Source organism: Triturus cristatus, chromosome 10 (genome assembly GCF_964204655.1).
Source record: "Triturus cristatus chromosome 10, aTriCri1.1, whole genome shotgun sequence".
NCBI lineage: Eukaryota > Metazoa > Chordata > Amphibia > Caudata > Salamandridae > Triturus > Triturus cristatus.
Window position 1 is genome coordinate 436478812 of NC_140593.1, and position 17669 is coordinate 436496480.

The 17669-nt window shown below is 40.4% G+C and overlaps 1 protein-coding gene across 1 annotated transcript in view; it reads left to right on the forward strand.

Annotated features, from left to right (window-relative positions):
* The window catches only part of MTPAP (mitochondrial poly(A) polymerase), a 147014-nt gene that overhangs the window by 83868 nt on the left and 45477 nt on the right, over window positions 1–17669 (forward strand). Inside the window, exons 5-6 of the mRNA XM_085631790.1 lie at window positions 11227–11438; window positions 13727–13953. Of these exons, the coding sequence (XP_085487916.1) occupies window positions 11227–11438; window positions 13727–13953 (439 nt within the window). The remainder of the gene's footprint in view (window positions 1–11226; window positions 11439–13726; window positions 13954–17669) is intronic.

The following is a 17669-nucleotide window of genomic DNA, read 5'->3' on the forward strand; positions in this document are numbered from 1 at the left end:
ATTAAATCATGCCGTGCACATATTAACAATTATTATTGTGGTGAGTAATTAAAATGGCGAGTACCCTAATAAGCAAAATATATATTTTTTTATTCAACACGTATTTGTTTTTTTCCATGCACTAATATTCATTCAAATACACACAGGAAGGAGCAGAAAGGACGGGTGGCAGACTGTACATTGGTATTATCCATCAGGCTTCTTACGTATATATGGAGAGGCCTTTCACTGCTCCCTTTACTTTGTCACACGTCAGTTGACCAACCATCAATCTTAAACATCATCTCACCCTTTTGCACTTGAGAGGAAACTATGTTGAGAGCAATCGCTCTCCTCGGCACTCAAAATTAATCAGACATATCACACCAGACTCTGAGATCATCCTGACGCTTCTTATGTTTCTGCATCATCCGCTGCCAACCACTCAGCTGCATCTTTCTTCCAAAGCCCCAAGATAGTGCCTGTTGGCTGTAATCAATGAAATATTCTTCTTTTACCAAGCAGCATTGTAAGAAATACAAATCTGTACTGAGTTTTTCCTTTCTTCGGTTTAGCATGTAATCTCTCTTAGGAAAAGACCAGAAAGAAGATGGAATCTTGAATTATTAAAGAAGCAGTCTTTTGTGGTACTGGAATTAAACTAGGCAACTGGTCCAGATAAATTCACTGCCATCTTTGATAGGACAGTGCTCATAGTTGTTTAGTCTTTTACTAACACAAGGAAGGTCATGTCTTGTATTCCTGGTGGAAATGTATCAACCAACCTGAATTAAGGAAAAGAGCCAACACTGTGCAGCTCCTATTGTACACCAGTTCTTCTGAACATTAATGTACAGGTATATTAACTAAAAGACTGAGCTTGTTCATGGAGTGGTGTGGACCCATATTAAAAGGAGCATGTTGGTGCTTTGTAGAACACAAAGTACCAGGGGCCACATTGTCAGATAAAGTCTGGAAGATGTAGGGAGTCAGGCCAGACTCAGTGTAGGTCTTAGGGTTAATTACATTTATGAGGAATGCAGGACACAGGGTTGATTGAATTAAGACACCTACTTATTCTGCTTTGTCATTCATTTTTAAAAACCTCACCTTTTTTCCCATGTTTGATTTTGATTATTTGAGGAGTTGCGTAGGTGAGATGTACTACACTTGGGCCATGTTGAAGGGGGAATTAGAAATCCTTAGAACAGTGCATGGTTGACTTTGAACAATGGAAAAAAAACTATATTGGTATACTTAAGTAAGACGCTGGGTGCTAAATACTGAAAGTAGAGGTGCAACAAAAGCTCTGATGGCACTTAATTCTGCTGTCTGATCGCAGGGTTAGAAATTAAGTCTTAGGCTCGTACAAAGTTGTGCAATCATTAGACCAGTGATTTATAAACTTTTCATGTTGGTGACACACGTTTTAGACATGCATCAGTTCGCAACACGGTAATTCAGTTTTAATAGCAAACCGGAGGATAAATTAACTGCATTTTTAGACATGCATCATTTCACGACGCGTAAATTCAGTTTTACTAGCAAACCGGAGGTTAAATTAACTGCATATAAGAGATAAGGACAAATACATATGGCATAGAAATTGCAAATAACAAAATGTATGGGGACGCAACATATCTCACAAAACTTTTTCTTTGAAATTTTAAAAATATATGATTTGTAAGATAACACACATACATTTCTAAATCATGTTGTCTTTTATAAGTGACTGTTGTGGTTACCAGATCCCAGGGTTGCCCATCAGTTGTTGAGGATGCCCCTTTTCTGCCGGTAATGGTTACTGAATTGCAGGGGTGCCCACATTCTGCCAGGGTTGATCACAAAATGTCAGCAAAGGCCGCATTGTGCTGAGGATGCGGACCCTAGGCTAGGCATCTCTGCCAGGTTCAACCGAGAGCCAATTTACGGCTTGAACGGTCTCTGTATGCCAGTGGTCCATTACAACAAGATGCCTGGTGTTGCCAAAGTGTGCTGGTTTTGCACCATTGCCTTGGAGGGATGGTCTATCTATGGCTGCCATGAAGGTTGATCGTATGCCTGATGTGACCCATATGAACGGGACAGCCACCAGATTCCGTGAGTAGCTTCAAATGCCATGGGGTACCTAATATGCCTGAGAAAGACACTATACAACAGGTGGTGACATCATACACCAGTGGGGAACTCAACAGAAGGAAATGTCTCTGTGGCAGACTCTTCTGCAGCCTTGGCCACGGATCTCCACATCAGCAGCGCCGCCGCATCCCTCCTCCCTCACAGCAACGTGCCCTGTGCATGCAGCAGGCAACGGCTGATCGCACCCGCACCCCCATACACCACGAGGCGCCATTTTGTGATGCTCCTCGTCTTCCGCAAGAACAAGTACTGTGTCACTAACATGCGCAGTACCGTCCTGCATGATTAATAGATCGTCGTTGTATTTTCAAATAATACAAAAAATGGACACACGCGCGACACGCCCACACGTGGCAAGCAACACAGTGGCGATGAAAAAGTCACTTCTTTGTTTGAAATTATTTCACTTTAAAAACATTCCATTCAAATCATCAGCCATTTGGAAAGCTCTGCATTAAACCCTCCAAAGACATGGAAATGCCAAGCGGTTGGTAACTTTGTTCAGTTGCGTGCTGAAAAATGGAGTCCTATCAACAGTGTTCAGAGATAGGAAACTTTGGTCAATCAGCTCTTTTGTGGTATTGTTTAACTGACAGGCTGAGGAAGATTGCTTCGTCTAGAAATGACTGTTAGGAATGCTGTACCTGTTATGTGAAAGTGTTTAAAATGCAACATTGATAGGAAAGGAAAGTACACTGAAGAATTGTTAAAGGACAACTAATTACAAGAGTTTCTGTACAAAGGAAATCAAAACCAGTATGAAATAGCAGCTGAAAAATCTGATCTGAAGGAAAACTTGTAAAAGGAGATGATGGGTTGCTTCAGGTTAGTGGGGCAACGTGTCGGGGAAATAAGTTTCTCCTTCAAGAGGACTACCATTGGAGATGGATCTTCAAAAGAAGAGGCAACATGTGAATCTTTTAATAGTGATTCCTCTTCCCAGTAACCACTAATGTATGCCAATGATCTTGCTGAAGCACTATATTCTATTTCTCCTTAATATTTTTGGTGTATCAAGAATAACCTAGCAAATGTATTTGGCCCCTCCCACCCCCTCCTCCCACACAAATTAAAGGTATAAAATATTCCATGATTCCACTTTTTAATATTTAATTTCTAATAATGTACTATTAAACAATATCAAATTACACAGTTCCCGAAAACACTCATTCACAGAATTTGAAATGTTTATTTTCAATGCACATTAACTTCCCCCACCTCCTGTTTGGCTTATGGAGTGACAACATTTCTTAATCCTGAAACATCTTTTTTTTTAATGTATATTTTCAATTAGAAAACATGACTTTTAGAAGCATTGTTGTCTTGGAGGAATTTTTTTAATCCCATACACAGAACTATCTCTAGTATGGCAGGTAAAGCGTCTGTCAAAAATAGCACTTCACTACAGCGATGAAACCTCCCATTGTTTGTCCATAGTCTAGTGATGTTTATCTATTCCTGTGGCACAGAAGTAATAGAGCACTTTTGATCGAGAGGTGGGTGTACACAAGCTAGAGCATGTGCAGCAGGCACGATGCTCATGATCATAGCTGGCATGTCATGCTCACTTTTCTGCACCCCAGGAATGCATCTGATCTTCCCAGGAGCAATGTAGAGCTCCTTCTCCCTTATGACACCTTACTTTACCACTGAGGATGTGGGGGCCCACAGCTTATAGGAGGCCATGGCTGCACTGTCCAACATACATTTTTAAAAAATGCCAAAATGTGTGCGTACAGTGTAGCTCCTCACAAGGTGGTCCAGGTTGTCCATTCCGTTTTCGGTAGAATGTAATGCACAATATCTGACTTTTTGGACTCTCCGTGCACCAAAAAACATGTTAATTTGAGGAAAGTGTAATGACATTACTTCCTTCTTTGGGAACATACAATACCATAGTATAGTCACTGTCAAAATGAAAGAGTGATGACAGTGGTTCTCCACATGGATGTGGCTGTATCGTGGGAGGGATATATAGGTTTTTTCATCTGCGCACCTGGAAAATGTCTATTCTTGCCAACGCTTCATCCAGTTGGACTCTTGGGAAAAATTATCCACCCTATTTCTCCGTGTATCAAAATAAGGGCTAAAGGGGGTGCGAAAAGGAACCAAGTGCAGACTATGCGCCATGCGGGTAGAGTCCCTTATTCATATAATTTGCATTTGAAAAACGTTACTACCTCACAGAAACTATTGGTTATGCCTCATCCTGAAGTTGTTGAATATTCACATTTGCAACGAGGCAATGCAATGTTGCTTAAAGGGGTAGTCCACCCAGTTGTCTGCTTGCTTCCTGAAATACGTAAAAGTCAGTTCTCCAGGCTGTCTTAGAGGCTATGGGTTCCTCAGGCCTCCTGAAATCCCAGTGCAGTTTTGATCGCAAGTGATTCAAGGTAAAGTGTGAAAGGTGCCTACAGCACCTCTGATCGAACTTGCACTTTAAGTAGCACTTTAACTTAAAGCACTTTAAATAAGCATGTTCTCTAGAGTATTAGTCGGCTGCCCTTGTAGTTGCATGCCTTCCTGCACTAGTTGCTGTTAGCTAAGCCACCTTCCATCTAATGGGGGAAGTTTACTTGATTATTTCACTTGGTGTTTGTTTTTTGTACTTTAGATGCACTTTAAACCTGCACTTCAAGTAGAGCACTAGCTTGTTGCCTCTGGAGTTGCACACCTCTCTGGACTGGGTGCAGCTAGTTAAGCCACTTGCTTCCAACAGGGGCCCACTCGTACAACTCATGTGGCTCTTATGATTACACCCTTAGTAATGCATTCATTTTAGTGTTTATCCATTGTTTTAATGTAGGTTTAACTCTGATATTCACATCAGCCTTTTTTTACTTAACACATATTCTGCTGTGGCACTTTTACGATTGTTTAGGGCAAAGTTTTTAAAGTAATCAAGACAGTTTTAGTATTTACCTCTGTACTCTTAACTAAATCTTTATTCTGTGGCCGCACACTTTAGGTATATTTAACTATATCAGCCATCTTCTAATCCTGTATGTCGATGACCAGTATTATGATTTATCAGCCATTCTATTTCTTATGTTAAAATTCCAATGACAATTGTATGACAATAGGGTATCAAGTTTTAAAGTGTGTGCACCTTTATTAGTGTTCTAGTAATGGCTTTTAGATTGTAATGATTTTTAATAACTATGCAATTGTTCAAATACATTTAACTCAAAGGTCGAAAAGTTATGTTTGCACATTGGATTTCTCGCAGTGATTCAGGTGCCTACCAATTTACAAATATCTTAAAAAGGAAGATTCAGCTTTGCAGCTCCATCTGCTGCTCATCAATGTTGTCTTCAGTGTTTATCACTGAAGTTGCTGCTGCACAAACATGATTCAAATATCCCAAAAAGCTGCAAGTTTGTCAGTAGCTTCGCAGGTCTTGTTTACAGCTGTTTTATGAAACGTCTTGTACCTGGTCATTTTAAAAAACCCTCCAAGGACCATAGTCACTCTGAAAAATGTGTGCACTGAAGTTGGATCCTAGTGTTAACCCGCAGTACACCTGCAACTGAGCAGTAGTGCCATATACGCTTTCAATTCTGTACTCTTCAATCTGCTTCCCTCGCATACTTTGGTAGAACTGCTCTTGCTGGAGAAGGGAGTTCTTTAATCCAGTCATCGGTTTTAGCATACTCATCTTTGGCTATGGATAGTCATGCAAAATATCTCTGACTGTGGAGTTGTGGGTAAGGGCCTCTCATGCTTGCCTTCCTGGGAACCTGCATCTTCAAGTTGTTCACCCTAGCCAGGATCAGGTGAGGATGAGGTCAACCAACGCCCTTGTTCTTCCACCTTTTTTGCTCCTTTGACCAAGCAACTCTTCATCCTTTGATGATGATGCAGAATGCTCAAGTGGAACATGTGTGGGTTCTACATGGACAGAGCAGCTGTCCATGTAGAGCCCACGCACTCCTCCAGGCTCATTAGAATTGCTCCCAATGGAAAATATGCGAACGTTCCTCTAACCTCTTATGTACCTGCTTATATGTATCTGCAGCCTGCAAAATCATCTATACAGGCAACATCGTTTTTCTCCTGGCCCATCATTTAGTCTCTTCTTCACCCCCACACCAGAGAACGATTTGGAAAAGAATGAGTCCAGAAATGCTTCTGATTTTCTCTCTGAAACAGTGTTCACAGATCTTCAAAGATGCAGGGATTATCTCTCCATTCAGACATCATTTCATGATTGCAAAACAAAGTTAGATCCTCTGTACGTGTTGCCTATAGAAATCAATGTTTTCTCCCCGCCTCCCAAATTTCCCATTACTAGGAGTCCCTGCATTTTTTTGCGTAATAAGGGGTGTGTAAAGGGGATTATGAGTTTTTGCGAATAACATGGATATTGGGATTATTGTGGCAATTTCCACAAGTTTTCCTAAGTATTCCAACTAGAGAATTTGCTTGCCTGAAGTAGGTCATGTCTCTAGACGAATACCACTCACCAGTGTTGTCTGCTGAGTTTCAAATTCCATTGTGCCTGTTAACTCTCAATGCCAGGCTCATTGAAAATATCACGCCACTCTTAATCAGGGCCTTAACGTGAATACGTTATGTTATGTAATAGAAGTTCAATATAGCACAGTGAATCAACCCCACAGGGGTTTTCCAAGTGCTGAAGGTCTGTCCGCGAAAAGAGAGGATAAGATGAAATATGGTCTTAAACAGCTTTTTGAAGCAGACAAAATCAGAGCAGACGCGATTGTTAGGTGGAAGGAAGCTTGTTCCAATGAAAAGGGCCCAGGTAAGAGAAGGATCGACTGCGATGTTTGACCGTGCGAATACGGCGTGAGCAGAGCAAGAATTGATCCTTGGAACTCACATTTCTGGTGGGTCGATAAATTGAGAATTTGTGTTCGAGATATGTCAGTCCTTTACCTGCAAGAGGTATGTGGACCAGACACAGAAACTTGAAAATCACTCCTTCCTAATAGGAAGCCAGTGCAGTGATCTAAGCGTAGGTTTAGAAGATGTGCGAGGTGGAAGCTTGAGGACAAGACTGGCTGCGGTGTTCTGAACTACTTACAGTCTAGACTGGAGAGAATCATTAGCCGCTACCATTAGGGCATTTCCATAATCTAGACTGCTAACCACAAGTGTCTGTGTGAGAGTCTTTCTTGTATGGAGAGGTGGCCATTGAAATACTCTTCTCAACGTGCATATTATCCCAAAGCAGGTGCTGGATGATCATTGAGAGGCTATAGTCAATTAAAATGCCTAGGTTTTTTACCACATTTTTGGTTGAGGGTGAGTGCCTAATTCAGGTGGCCACCAATTATTCGTCTAGTAGTCATGGTCCTTGCCAAACAGCACCATTTCTGATCTATCACCATTGAGCTGTAGGCAATTTTGGGACATCCAGGAAGCGATTTTTCCTCCTGCATTCCCTGAACTTCAGTTTAATAGAGTAGGGTTTGGGCCCATGGAGATGATCAATTGTGTGTCATCTGTTTATGAGATGACACTGAACCCACAGGACCCTGCAACTTGAGCCAGAGGTGCCACATAGATGTTAAAAATTACAAGGCTTAGTGAAGAACCCCGAGGGACTCCTCTGCCCAATGTCATGACCCGAGATTTAAAGGGACGTAGATTGGTAATCTGGGTATGATTGCTGAGGAAGCTCTGAAGCCAGCCAAGGTTTTTGCCTCCAACATCAATCTCAGAAAGTCTTTGAATCATGATGGAGTGTGAGATGGTGTTTAAGGCAGCCGAGAGATCAAGCCGCACCACCATGGCTGGCCAGCCCTCATCAAGGAGAAGCTTATGGTATCATGAATCCCCATCAGCACTGTTTCAGTTCTGTGTGAGGCTCTAAACCAGATTGTGAAGGGTCTAGCAGAGTATTGGATTCCAGATACTATGTAAAGTGTTGGCTACCTAGGCTTTTCATACTAAGGTAAGGGAGAAGAGAAATGGTCTTCTAGTATGCTGGATTTACAGGGTCCACATTAGGTTTCTTCAAGATGGGCATGACCTGGGCTATCTTCCATGTGTGAGGTAAAGTGGCAGTATCAAGGGAAAGGTTACACAGTGCTGTAATGGCATGGAGTAAAGAATTGGCAAGTCCCACCATTCTGTGTGGAGGAGATGGATTATAGGGGGAACCTGACTTGGTCTTGCTCATTTTATCTAAAACTGATTCCGTAGTGATGGATTAAAAATGCTTCAGGGTAGTGCAGGAGTTCTAAGTAGGAAGATTGATGGGAAAAGAGTCAGTAGGAAGGGGGCAGTTGGTGAGGATCCTGTAGATATTCTCAATTTTGTCCTCAAAATGGTTAGCTAAGGCATCACACAGTTCCTGTGAGACTGGAGTAGGGGAAATGCACGCCATCGGTGCAATAAACTTATTCAGAACTTAAAGTTATATGGTGAAGTTACCAGCGTTTTCCATTCTGTTGAGGAGAAGACACTTACGAGTGGCTCTAATTGTTTATAATAGCTACTTAGGGCTGATTTGTAGGTTATTTTGTCAGAGGGAACTTTGGCTATATGCCATCTCTTTTACAGTTTCCTACAAGTAAATTTCTCTTGCTTAAGTTTCTCTCTGAACCATAAAGCATAAGGTCTAGTGGACTTTCTAGCGTAACAAAACTTGACTCCCCCCCCCCCCCCATCCAAACTAAATAAAAAGACCACCCCCTCTGGACTTAGGCCAGGGTACTGTGCCGAGGGGTTCCTTGGAGCTCGGGCCACCCCCGACACTGAGGGTGCCCCGGGGGCCTACGTTACGCCACTGAGTGAACTCTTGCAGTACTTGGGTCTCAAATGTGCAATTATATTCTAGGTCTGAGTAAAAGACTCTTGAAAAGATGTGAGCCCACTATTGATGTATGAGAATTCTGAAATGTAATGAGTGGGAAAATTAGAGGAGAATCAAGACTCGGAAATTCTTTTCCAGGGCTTAATCTGCCTTTGTGGTTCATTATTCCTGCTGGTTTGCATTGCATTGAGAGACATCTGAAAACTGAGCATAAAATGATCTGACCAAATTAGGCGAAGAGGAGAGTTAACATGAAGGTCCAAAACATTTGTAAAAATAAGATCTAGTGTATGACCTGCAGTATGAGTGGGGCCGGTGACCTTCAAGGAGACAAGAAGTTGGGTTTCCAGATCTGTGACCAATTCGGCATGATAATTAAAGACTCTCTCACTCTGTCTCACTCTCTTTGTAGTCGCACTCTAATCCCCCCTCTCGCTCCATGCCTTCTTCTCTCGGTTTCTTCCTCCCTCTCTCTTAATCTCTTTTCTCTTATTTTCTCCTCTACCTCTCTTAAACCTTTTCTCTTCTTATCTCACTCCTGTCTTCCTCTGCACACTCTTCTCTCTTTCTTCCTTTTCGGCCTCTTCTCGTTTTTCAATCAATTGTTGTTATGTTTTACTCTCTCTTTTATTCTCACTTTCCCCTCTCTTTTTTTCTCATTCCCCCGTCTGTCTCCTCTCTTCCTCGCTGAACCATTCTCTGTCCTCTCCCCTTTTCTTCCCTCTCTTGCTCCATGCCTGCTTCGATCTCTTCTCTTTTCTCTCTTCAATTTCTTTTGCTCTCTTTCCTTTCCCATTCATTCTATTTCACATACAGGTATGAGTACCTAATTACAGAGTCAGCGTTTCAAGGCAAGGGACATCTGTATGTCAAACTATTCTGTGTTTTCAGTCCGTTTTCTGGTGATGTTTACTACTTTCTCTCAGTTTTTATATAGCCTGAACTCACACGGAAGGATTTGGAGCACTTTACAAGATCAACACATATTATACAAGAGCACGTTAACTTTGCTTTAGGCGCGGGGAGATTAAGTGACTTCTCCAGGATCACAGGGTGTTAAACCAACGTCGGGACTCCAACCCGGTTCCAAAAGCAGCAGCTGTAGCCCTTAAGCCAGATCTCATCCCCACCCTTCTCCTGTTAAGCTCTCAATTTACACACTATTCTCCCCCTTTCACCTGCACGCTTCACCCATCCCAAAGCACTTAATCGCCACTAACTAAACACTCATTAGGTCTCAAAGGCGAGACCTCTTGGCTATGCCAATGCTTGTTTTGTTATTCTGTCTAGTCTAGTGTGAGTAAACTATAGTCCGTTGGGATGGCTATGGGAATGCTTGGAGTGGTCGTAGGATTGAGCCAACAGAAAAGAAGCATAAATCAGGTTTCTGATTGTTAATGAGGTCCCGTATTTCTGTTGTATGTTTGGGAAGTGAGCGGGCATTGCAATAGAGACTGTTTATCACAGAATGGATTTTATCAGTGTGTTGTTTTTTTTTTTTTTAACTTAAAGGTGAACAATGAGTGCTTATTGAATGGTCCTCTGCAGAAGTGCCCAATACAGTTGAAGATGTAATAGTGTTTTTTATTGTCCAGTACAAGTGCAGAGTTGCTAGCGCAGAAAAAATAATTGTTCCTCCCAAGAGAATTCTCAGTGCAACTTTTTGTGTTCTGTGTTGTTAAGATCACCTATTGTTTCACCAAGAAGGGATGTGACATTTTGTCACCCAATATGTTATATTATGTGGGATGCCATAAGCACCTAAATGGAAAAAAGCCAGTACGGAAAAGGCAGGTGGTTGACATTTTGGAACATTTACTAACATGCAGTTGAACATGTCATAGCATAGATGGACTGTACTGAAGGTCTACATGTGTGTAAATTAACCAACACAATATGAGCTTGTGAATTTTTTCAATAGGTTTGATTTTATTCCCCTTTTATTCAGAAAATATTGATTCTGCTAATTGGATTTAATTTATTTCTTAAATGAATATGGTGCTTTTTATTTTCTCTCTTTTAACATCTCTTTTGGTGTGTTTAATCGTATGTTTCATCTTACTACATAACAAGTTAAAAGACATATTTTTCTAATGACTGTATAATTTTCTTTCTTGTGGCTGTTTGAACCTGGCATGGGTCTTATGTTTTACAGTCCATGTAATGGGAACTTCAAGAAAGTCTCCATGAAATGTTGTGCTAATATAATCTGCCTGCAGCATATCTTCCTGGGTGGCTCAGTTGTAACATTGCATTAAGTGATAATCTTTTTTAAATTGATATACCCTTTTTAAAGATGTAACCAGCATGTGTTTTTCCTATAGTTGCCCGGGCCCTTTTCAGTGGAATTTCAGATGAAACGAGTTTCCTCAGGAAGAGTGGCCACACAGAATATTCTTTCTGTGATTGGAGAATGCATTGACAACTTTGGCCCAGGATGTGTAGGTGTGCACAAGATCTTGAATGCTCGTTGTCCATTGGTGAGGTTTTCACATCAGCCTGCAGGATTTCAGTGTGATCTGACGGCAAACAACAGGTAACTCTAGAATACAGAAGAACTTCTTAATATGCCTAGAAGTAGATGTTTCTGCTATTTGTTTTGTATGGTTGCTGTGAATGTTAAAGGAACACTCCCTGCCTTTTTTAAATGAAGGCCCATTATGAAATTGATTCTGAGGGCTTTCCTTAGGCTGAAGATCATTAAAACTAGTACTTCCCTGTTCTAGCCTGGAAAATACTAGGACCAGGTTGGTGGATCTGATATTGGAAGGCAATTAAGGTATTTATAACCAGGGAAGTATGAATGGTGTGCCTGTCCTGTCATTGTAAGACTAAAAATTAATGCAAAATAAATGTTAAATGCCTGAGATTGAATGAAAGAAATAAGCATGGGGCACAGTTCTAGGTAGGTAGATGTTGAAAAGCAGGAGTGATTAAACACTATGGCTCATCACGGATGAGTAGAAGCTGATTCGAAGGGCCACATATGGATGAACTGAGACCCAGCATATAGGGAAGTCGATTTAAAAAAAATAAAAAAAAACTCCAAGGCACAACTCATCCTCTCCTTATCAAGTACATGGATAGGGCAGCAGTACCTCATGGTCTACCATGTTCGGCTGCCAGGGGATTCATCCATACGAGTAGACTGGCATTCCCTTCATGAGGAGATTGTTAATTATTGGATGCCCAAGTGGTTGTACGTCATATGGAAAATATTGAATCTGAGAGTTGAGCATGTGGTCATGGTAAAAGCCCTGAAGTTATTACTCTCCATTGCGAACTTCATCGGCCTGTGGGGCTCCAGAGCAGCCAAATCTATTAAGCAATTTAAATCTGTTAAGCTCTCTCCTTTACCACTGACCTGAAGCCACTATCCGTTCTTGTTATCCATTATTGATATGGTTCCTATGCATTCTTTCTAGGTGTGAAATTCAAGTGTTAACCAAGTCTCAGTCTGCAGATTAGGAAGAGGGCAGTCTGAGCTTTACACAACAAGATCTTGACCTGAGAAGTATGAAGGGCCTTAGCAGGGAAACATATCCCAGTGTTCAATACAATTTATTAACTGCCTGGATATCACACTCTGTCCAACCTCTCTCCCATCTTAGCTAACTCTTGTACAGCCAAGATTAGCTTGATGCAGAAAATTCAGGCTACGACTGGGAATAAGATGAAACGCAGACTACCTTGTTCATTACTTTACACAAACACGGGCCATCAGTCTGTTATCTGCCTGACAGGATTTCCGCTCTGTCGGTTAAAGGAAAAAACCCAACCTAGGAATCTGTCTGAAAAGTTGGTTCTTGCTACATCACAATTTGCTGAAGTAACTCACTGAAGCACGATGTGGCTGCTAGAGCCCCCACTGGCCAACACACCACAAATGATGCACTGTGGGTCCTTCAGGTGAAACAAAATTATTCTGAAAGCACAATAAGTCACATTTTCAAGATATCAGTAGTTTACAATTAAATGCAAAATCAGAAGTGGGAAGGAATGATGGCCCTTATCTGCTTGTCTGCAACAAAGAAAAACATTAAGATTTTTGTTGATACAGTATATATTTATTATTTGTTTGAGTTCCTAGCTACATTGGCAGCAGGGCACTTTACGTATGACAATTCATTGAAATTGGAGCATCTTTATAACTTCAGCTTCCAAATGGATTCTGGTGGAATCGGCGTAATTAGGACCCAACCACAAGTTAAGAGACTAGTATGGTAGAAATAGCAGAAAAACCTGTATTTTTAATATCGTTCTGAAGGTATAGAGGCTTGGAATTGTTCTTACGGATTCTGGTCCAATATCCTTAAGGTTAGGCAGGAAAAAGCCTGCTCTGGCGTCATGGTTTTCTTCCTTTTTTTTTTATTACCATTGTCAGTCTGGCTCGCATATTGTGCCAGATGGACTTTTATTGATAGATAAACTATTCACTGTTTGGTGATTTATTGTTTTATTTTCCTTTGCGTTTATGTGAAATTTAGTTTTAAGTTGTTACCTTAAAGAAAAACGAAAGCTGCTATCCAGTGTCAAAGTACACTTCTCACCAGTGAGTCATGATCTAGAATTTACATAATGCTCCTAATATCAGTCATGTTCCATCAACACTATTCCACATTCTTTATTTATATAACCGCCTCCCTGGAAAGAGCGGTCGGCTTTATGCAAGGCATTTTACCATAGTAAGAAATCCTTTGTCTATTTGCGTTTTCTGGTTTGGAAATGTGTCCTCACCATAGATGGTCAGTGATTCATTTGTTGATTTCTGCCATAGCACAGTTTTTTGTACTGACCTGTTCAATCCTGTGTTATGTATTGCAGAGTTGCAATGAGAAGTTCAGAACTGCTTTACATATACGGCAATCTTGACTCAAGAGTAAGGGCGCTTGTTTTCAGTGTGCGCTGCTGGGCCCGGGTGCATGGAATCACAAGCAGTATTCCTGGTGCCTGGATTTCAAACTTCTCTTTAACCATGATGGTTATGTTTTTCTTGCAAAAAAGAAGTCCTCCTATTATTCCAACACTAAACCATCTGAAGGATCTAGCAGGTACTGTGAAGTTTATCAATGAGTATGTTTTAAATAAATAGTTATGATAAATGCAATTCATTTTTATGAAATAACTTTCGTGTGATAGAAACTCATGACAACATTGTTCCACAGTTTAGAGGTAATCCTTTTGAAGTCATTTGGTTATATAATTTAATACAGTGTGTTTCTCATTAATATTAAAAATTGTGAGGGGAGGACAACATAGACCTAAAGCTGTTTATATGGAGGATGAGAAAGAGGCACGAAAGTGTATCTTTTCATTAGCACTCTGTTATAGTGCCGGCATTGCCAGTTGCCTGGTTGATCTGGGAAAGCAACATTGGCCTGCCAAGACCAACGTCTTGCTGAACAATCATCATAGAGCCAACCCCAAGTAGTGGGCACCATCCATTAGGAATACGTTTCGCTGCAACACCAAAGATTTGCAACTCAGATACCCCAGACATTTGGGCTCTCATTACAAGTTAAGGGCTACATTTCCATCTTTGTGAAGAGTTGTGTGATAATTTTCATAACATCTGAGTTTTTTCTTGATTATTTTTTGACTGGTCAAATCTTCTGAAATGTATTAGGGTGTGGGGGAAGCCCAAAGAAAAAAAAGAAAACATGTAGAATTCACAGTGTTAAAAAACAATTCTGTTTGTTGTGCCTAATTTTCAAGTTGAAAACTCGGAATGGGCAATATTTACCACACGTGATTAATATGTCACACTGTGGTAATGGTATTTACCATGTGTGGTATATACCCCTGTCTCTTCCGCCCAACTTGTAGTAAGAACCTAAGGGTTTAAGAAAAAATAAATGGGAGGATGACTCGACATTAACCATCAGAGTTAATGTCAATAGTTTTTTATTTTTTATTTAGAGCAACAAACATAATTTACAATCCAGAAAGAGAATGATGTACCTAATAAAAGCACCTTACTTCCATCTTCAGTATCCCAGGATATGGCAATACTTGTTTATAGATGAGTTTTACATTCATGAAAAAATGCCCCAAAATCTCTGGAAATATTTCAGCTTGGCTAGTTGCAAATAAAAGCTCTTTTCTAAAGCCGTTATTTTATCAAATTTGTACTCTCATTCATACCATGTAGAGTACTTTTTCATCCATCCATATCTGTGCTATTAAGGAACAAGCCACCAAGCGAGTCAAAATTCTTATCATATAGGCTATCCGTCCTCATTTGTCTCCATCCAGTAAGGGCCTAACAGAGGTCTCTGGACAGTTCTTAAACTCTGGACACATAGGTTACTAAAACCTGATCCCAGAATATTCTAATTCTTGGACATATTACATGACACCAGTTACCTACTGCCCTTAATACCTTGTACATAAATTAATATGCTCCTGGGAAATTGTGTTCAAATGTTCCTGTATGTAATATAATCTATACAGTGAAAAATATTGGACTCAATGAAGATCCGAACTAACTGCAAGATGATGCATTTCCCAGTTCAGATTCCCCCCACTCCTGTTTTGTGATGTTAGTCCGCATGTCTTGTTGCTAATTATTCGGATTTACAGAACTGAAATCTAATGGAAATATATACACTCGAGCAATGCAGCCCCTCTGGGTGGTGGGAGATGAAATACCACTTTGAACATTTGGATTCTATCTCTGCTTGTAGTCTTAGAAATTAAATGAAAAAAAATTAACCCAATGCCCTCTTTAATATGCATCCTGTAGCTCTGAGAAGGGAATAAACTAGTCCTTGTCGATTGTTTTAGCCCCCAGATTTCCTTGTCCCTCCATTGCTTCACCATTTTGGAAATTGGTGCTGGAAGTGATAGATTTTCCCATAGCTGCACACTTTCCCTTTTGCCCCCATTTTTTAATTGCCTTTCCTCATCAGAGGTTACCTCAGCCTTAGGGTAACTTTTGATCTAGTTAGTCATTTTCTCTTCACCATAAATCATTGGTGGATATTTTGATGTTGCCCCCCAAGAGCTAGTTATAGTAGATCTACTGGCAGAACAGGAACCCCGAAGAGGAATGTTAGATGTGGGAAACAATTGTAATGGAGGAAATAGTAAACAGGCAAAAGCTATAATAAACGGAATTTGAGGATAATAACGAAATTGCAAGATAATTTGTGTGGAAAACTAAATGTAGATTAATCTAAAATCAATTCAGCGGTATCAGAATCTTTTTTAAAAAGGTGCGTCGGTGTTTTCAATGAGGACCCTGCCTGAAATTCTTCCTTGGCGTATATGAGGAACAGAATCCTCATCGGAGGCCACTGCAGAAGAGATTTTTGAGAAAGCTAGCTTAGACAGCCTTACTATGGGGGAGCAACCTGAGCTCAATTAACCTTTTTCTGTAAAACAAGCCATGGAGTGCGTCCAAGCATTGCCATCTGCAAAGTTCCCGGGAGAACATTAGATTCATGAATAATTGTGTACGGAGTGTAAAGACCTCTTGCCTTCCCAGTTGAAATTAGTATTTGATTACAAAAATTCAGGAGGAAAGTCTCCACCATCCTTTAGAAGGGAGGTAACTTTTTTGAACATGGCAAAGACATGGAGCGAAGCAATCTCTTATTCAGATAACATTGTTTAATGTCCATTATAAGATATCCATACAAATGTGATGCAATGCACCTAACTAAGCTGATTTATTGTTTAGTAGTCACAAACCAAACAGGTTTTCTCCATGATAGATTATTGCCTGATTTCGTAAGCATTGAAGTACGCAGAAGTTGACCAAGACTTGTTAGTGATTTATTTTTTATTAGAAACTGAGACACTGGAGATATTTGACTCCAGCTCATAGCTTTTAAAACCTCCCCCTCCAGTTCACCAGGTTAATAAAAAACCTGCACTGGGATTCTAGGGGTACTCTGATGTTGGAAGGTAATTTGGTAGGCAAAGTTATTTGCGAGAGAGTGACTTGACAAATGTACCCATTATCAGCCTTATTATTTGCTCTTTTTTTTTTATCAAACTCGTCAAGAGTTATAGCAAGAGGCATTCAAATCAAACTCAGCAGAAATATACCAGCGGCAGAAACGTACTATATGCAGACCCGGCCTTTTTCCTAGCACTAGATAAACAAAACCTACTTGCAGTTTTCAGGATAATCTGGCTATTCTTTAAAGAATCACGCTACTGAATTGTGTTTGCCATGCACATTTTTCTTCCACCTGCTAGATCATACAACATGGGCATCTGGGTCAGCCTGCTTAAGCCATTGGCCAACTTTTCCATGGGTGACGGCTCTTTTACAAGGTGTATATACACACACACACAAAGTAGTTCCTTTTAGTGTCAAGGATGTCTATGGCAATGTGTGCTCTTTAAGGTTAACATATATTTTTTGTTTAGCCATGTTTTTATTGGCAAAGGCCTGGCTGCTGCTTCAACAATAGAGTTTTAAAAAAGTCATGACAAAACAAGCAATGACAAAGCCAAAAGGCTAGCTTCCAGTACCAGACCTTTGGCATTGACAATGCCTGTTATGTTGTGCTTGCATCAAAATGTTTGCCGTTTCCTGGCACAGTAAGTAACAGCAGTCACTGGTAGCCGGTGTAATGGTATTACCTTCAGCAACCTTGGAAGGGTATCGTCATCAGGATACATTATTCGGTTTCAAACCATCAAAGCAACAAAAAAAAGAATTTAAAAATGACCATATAATACATACAGCAGCTTTCGCTTCATTCAATAACTTGATGTATAAATATAACAAATAAAATGCAACCGTAAAGCC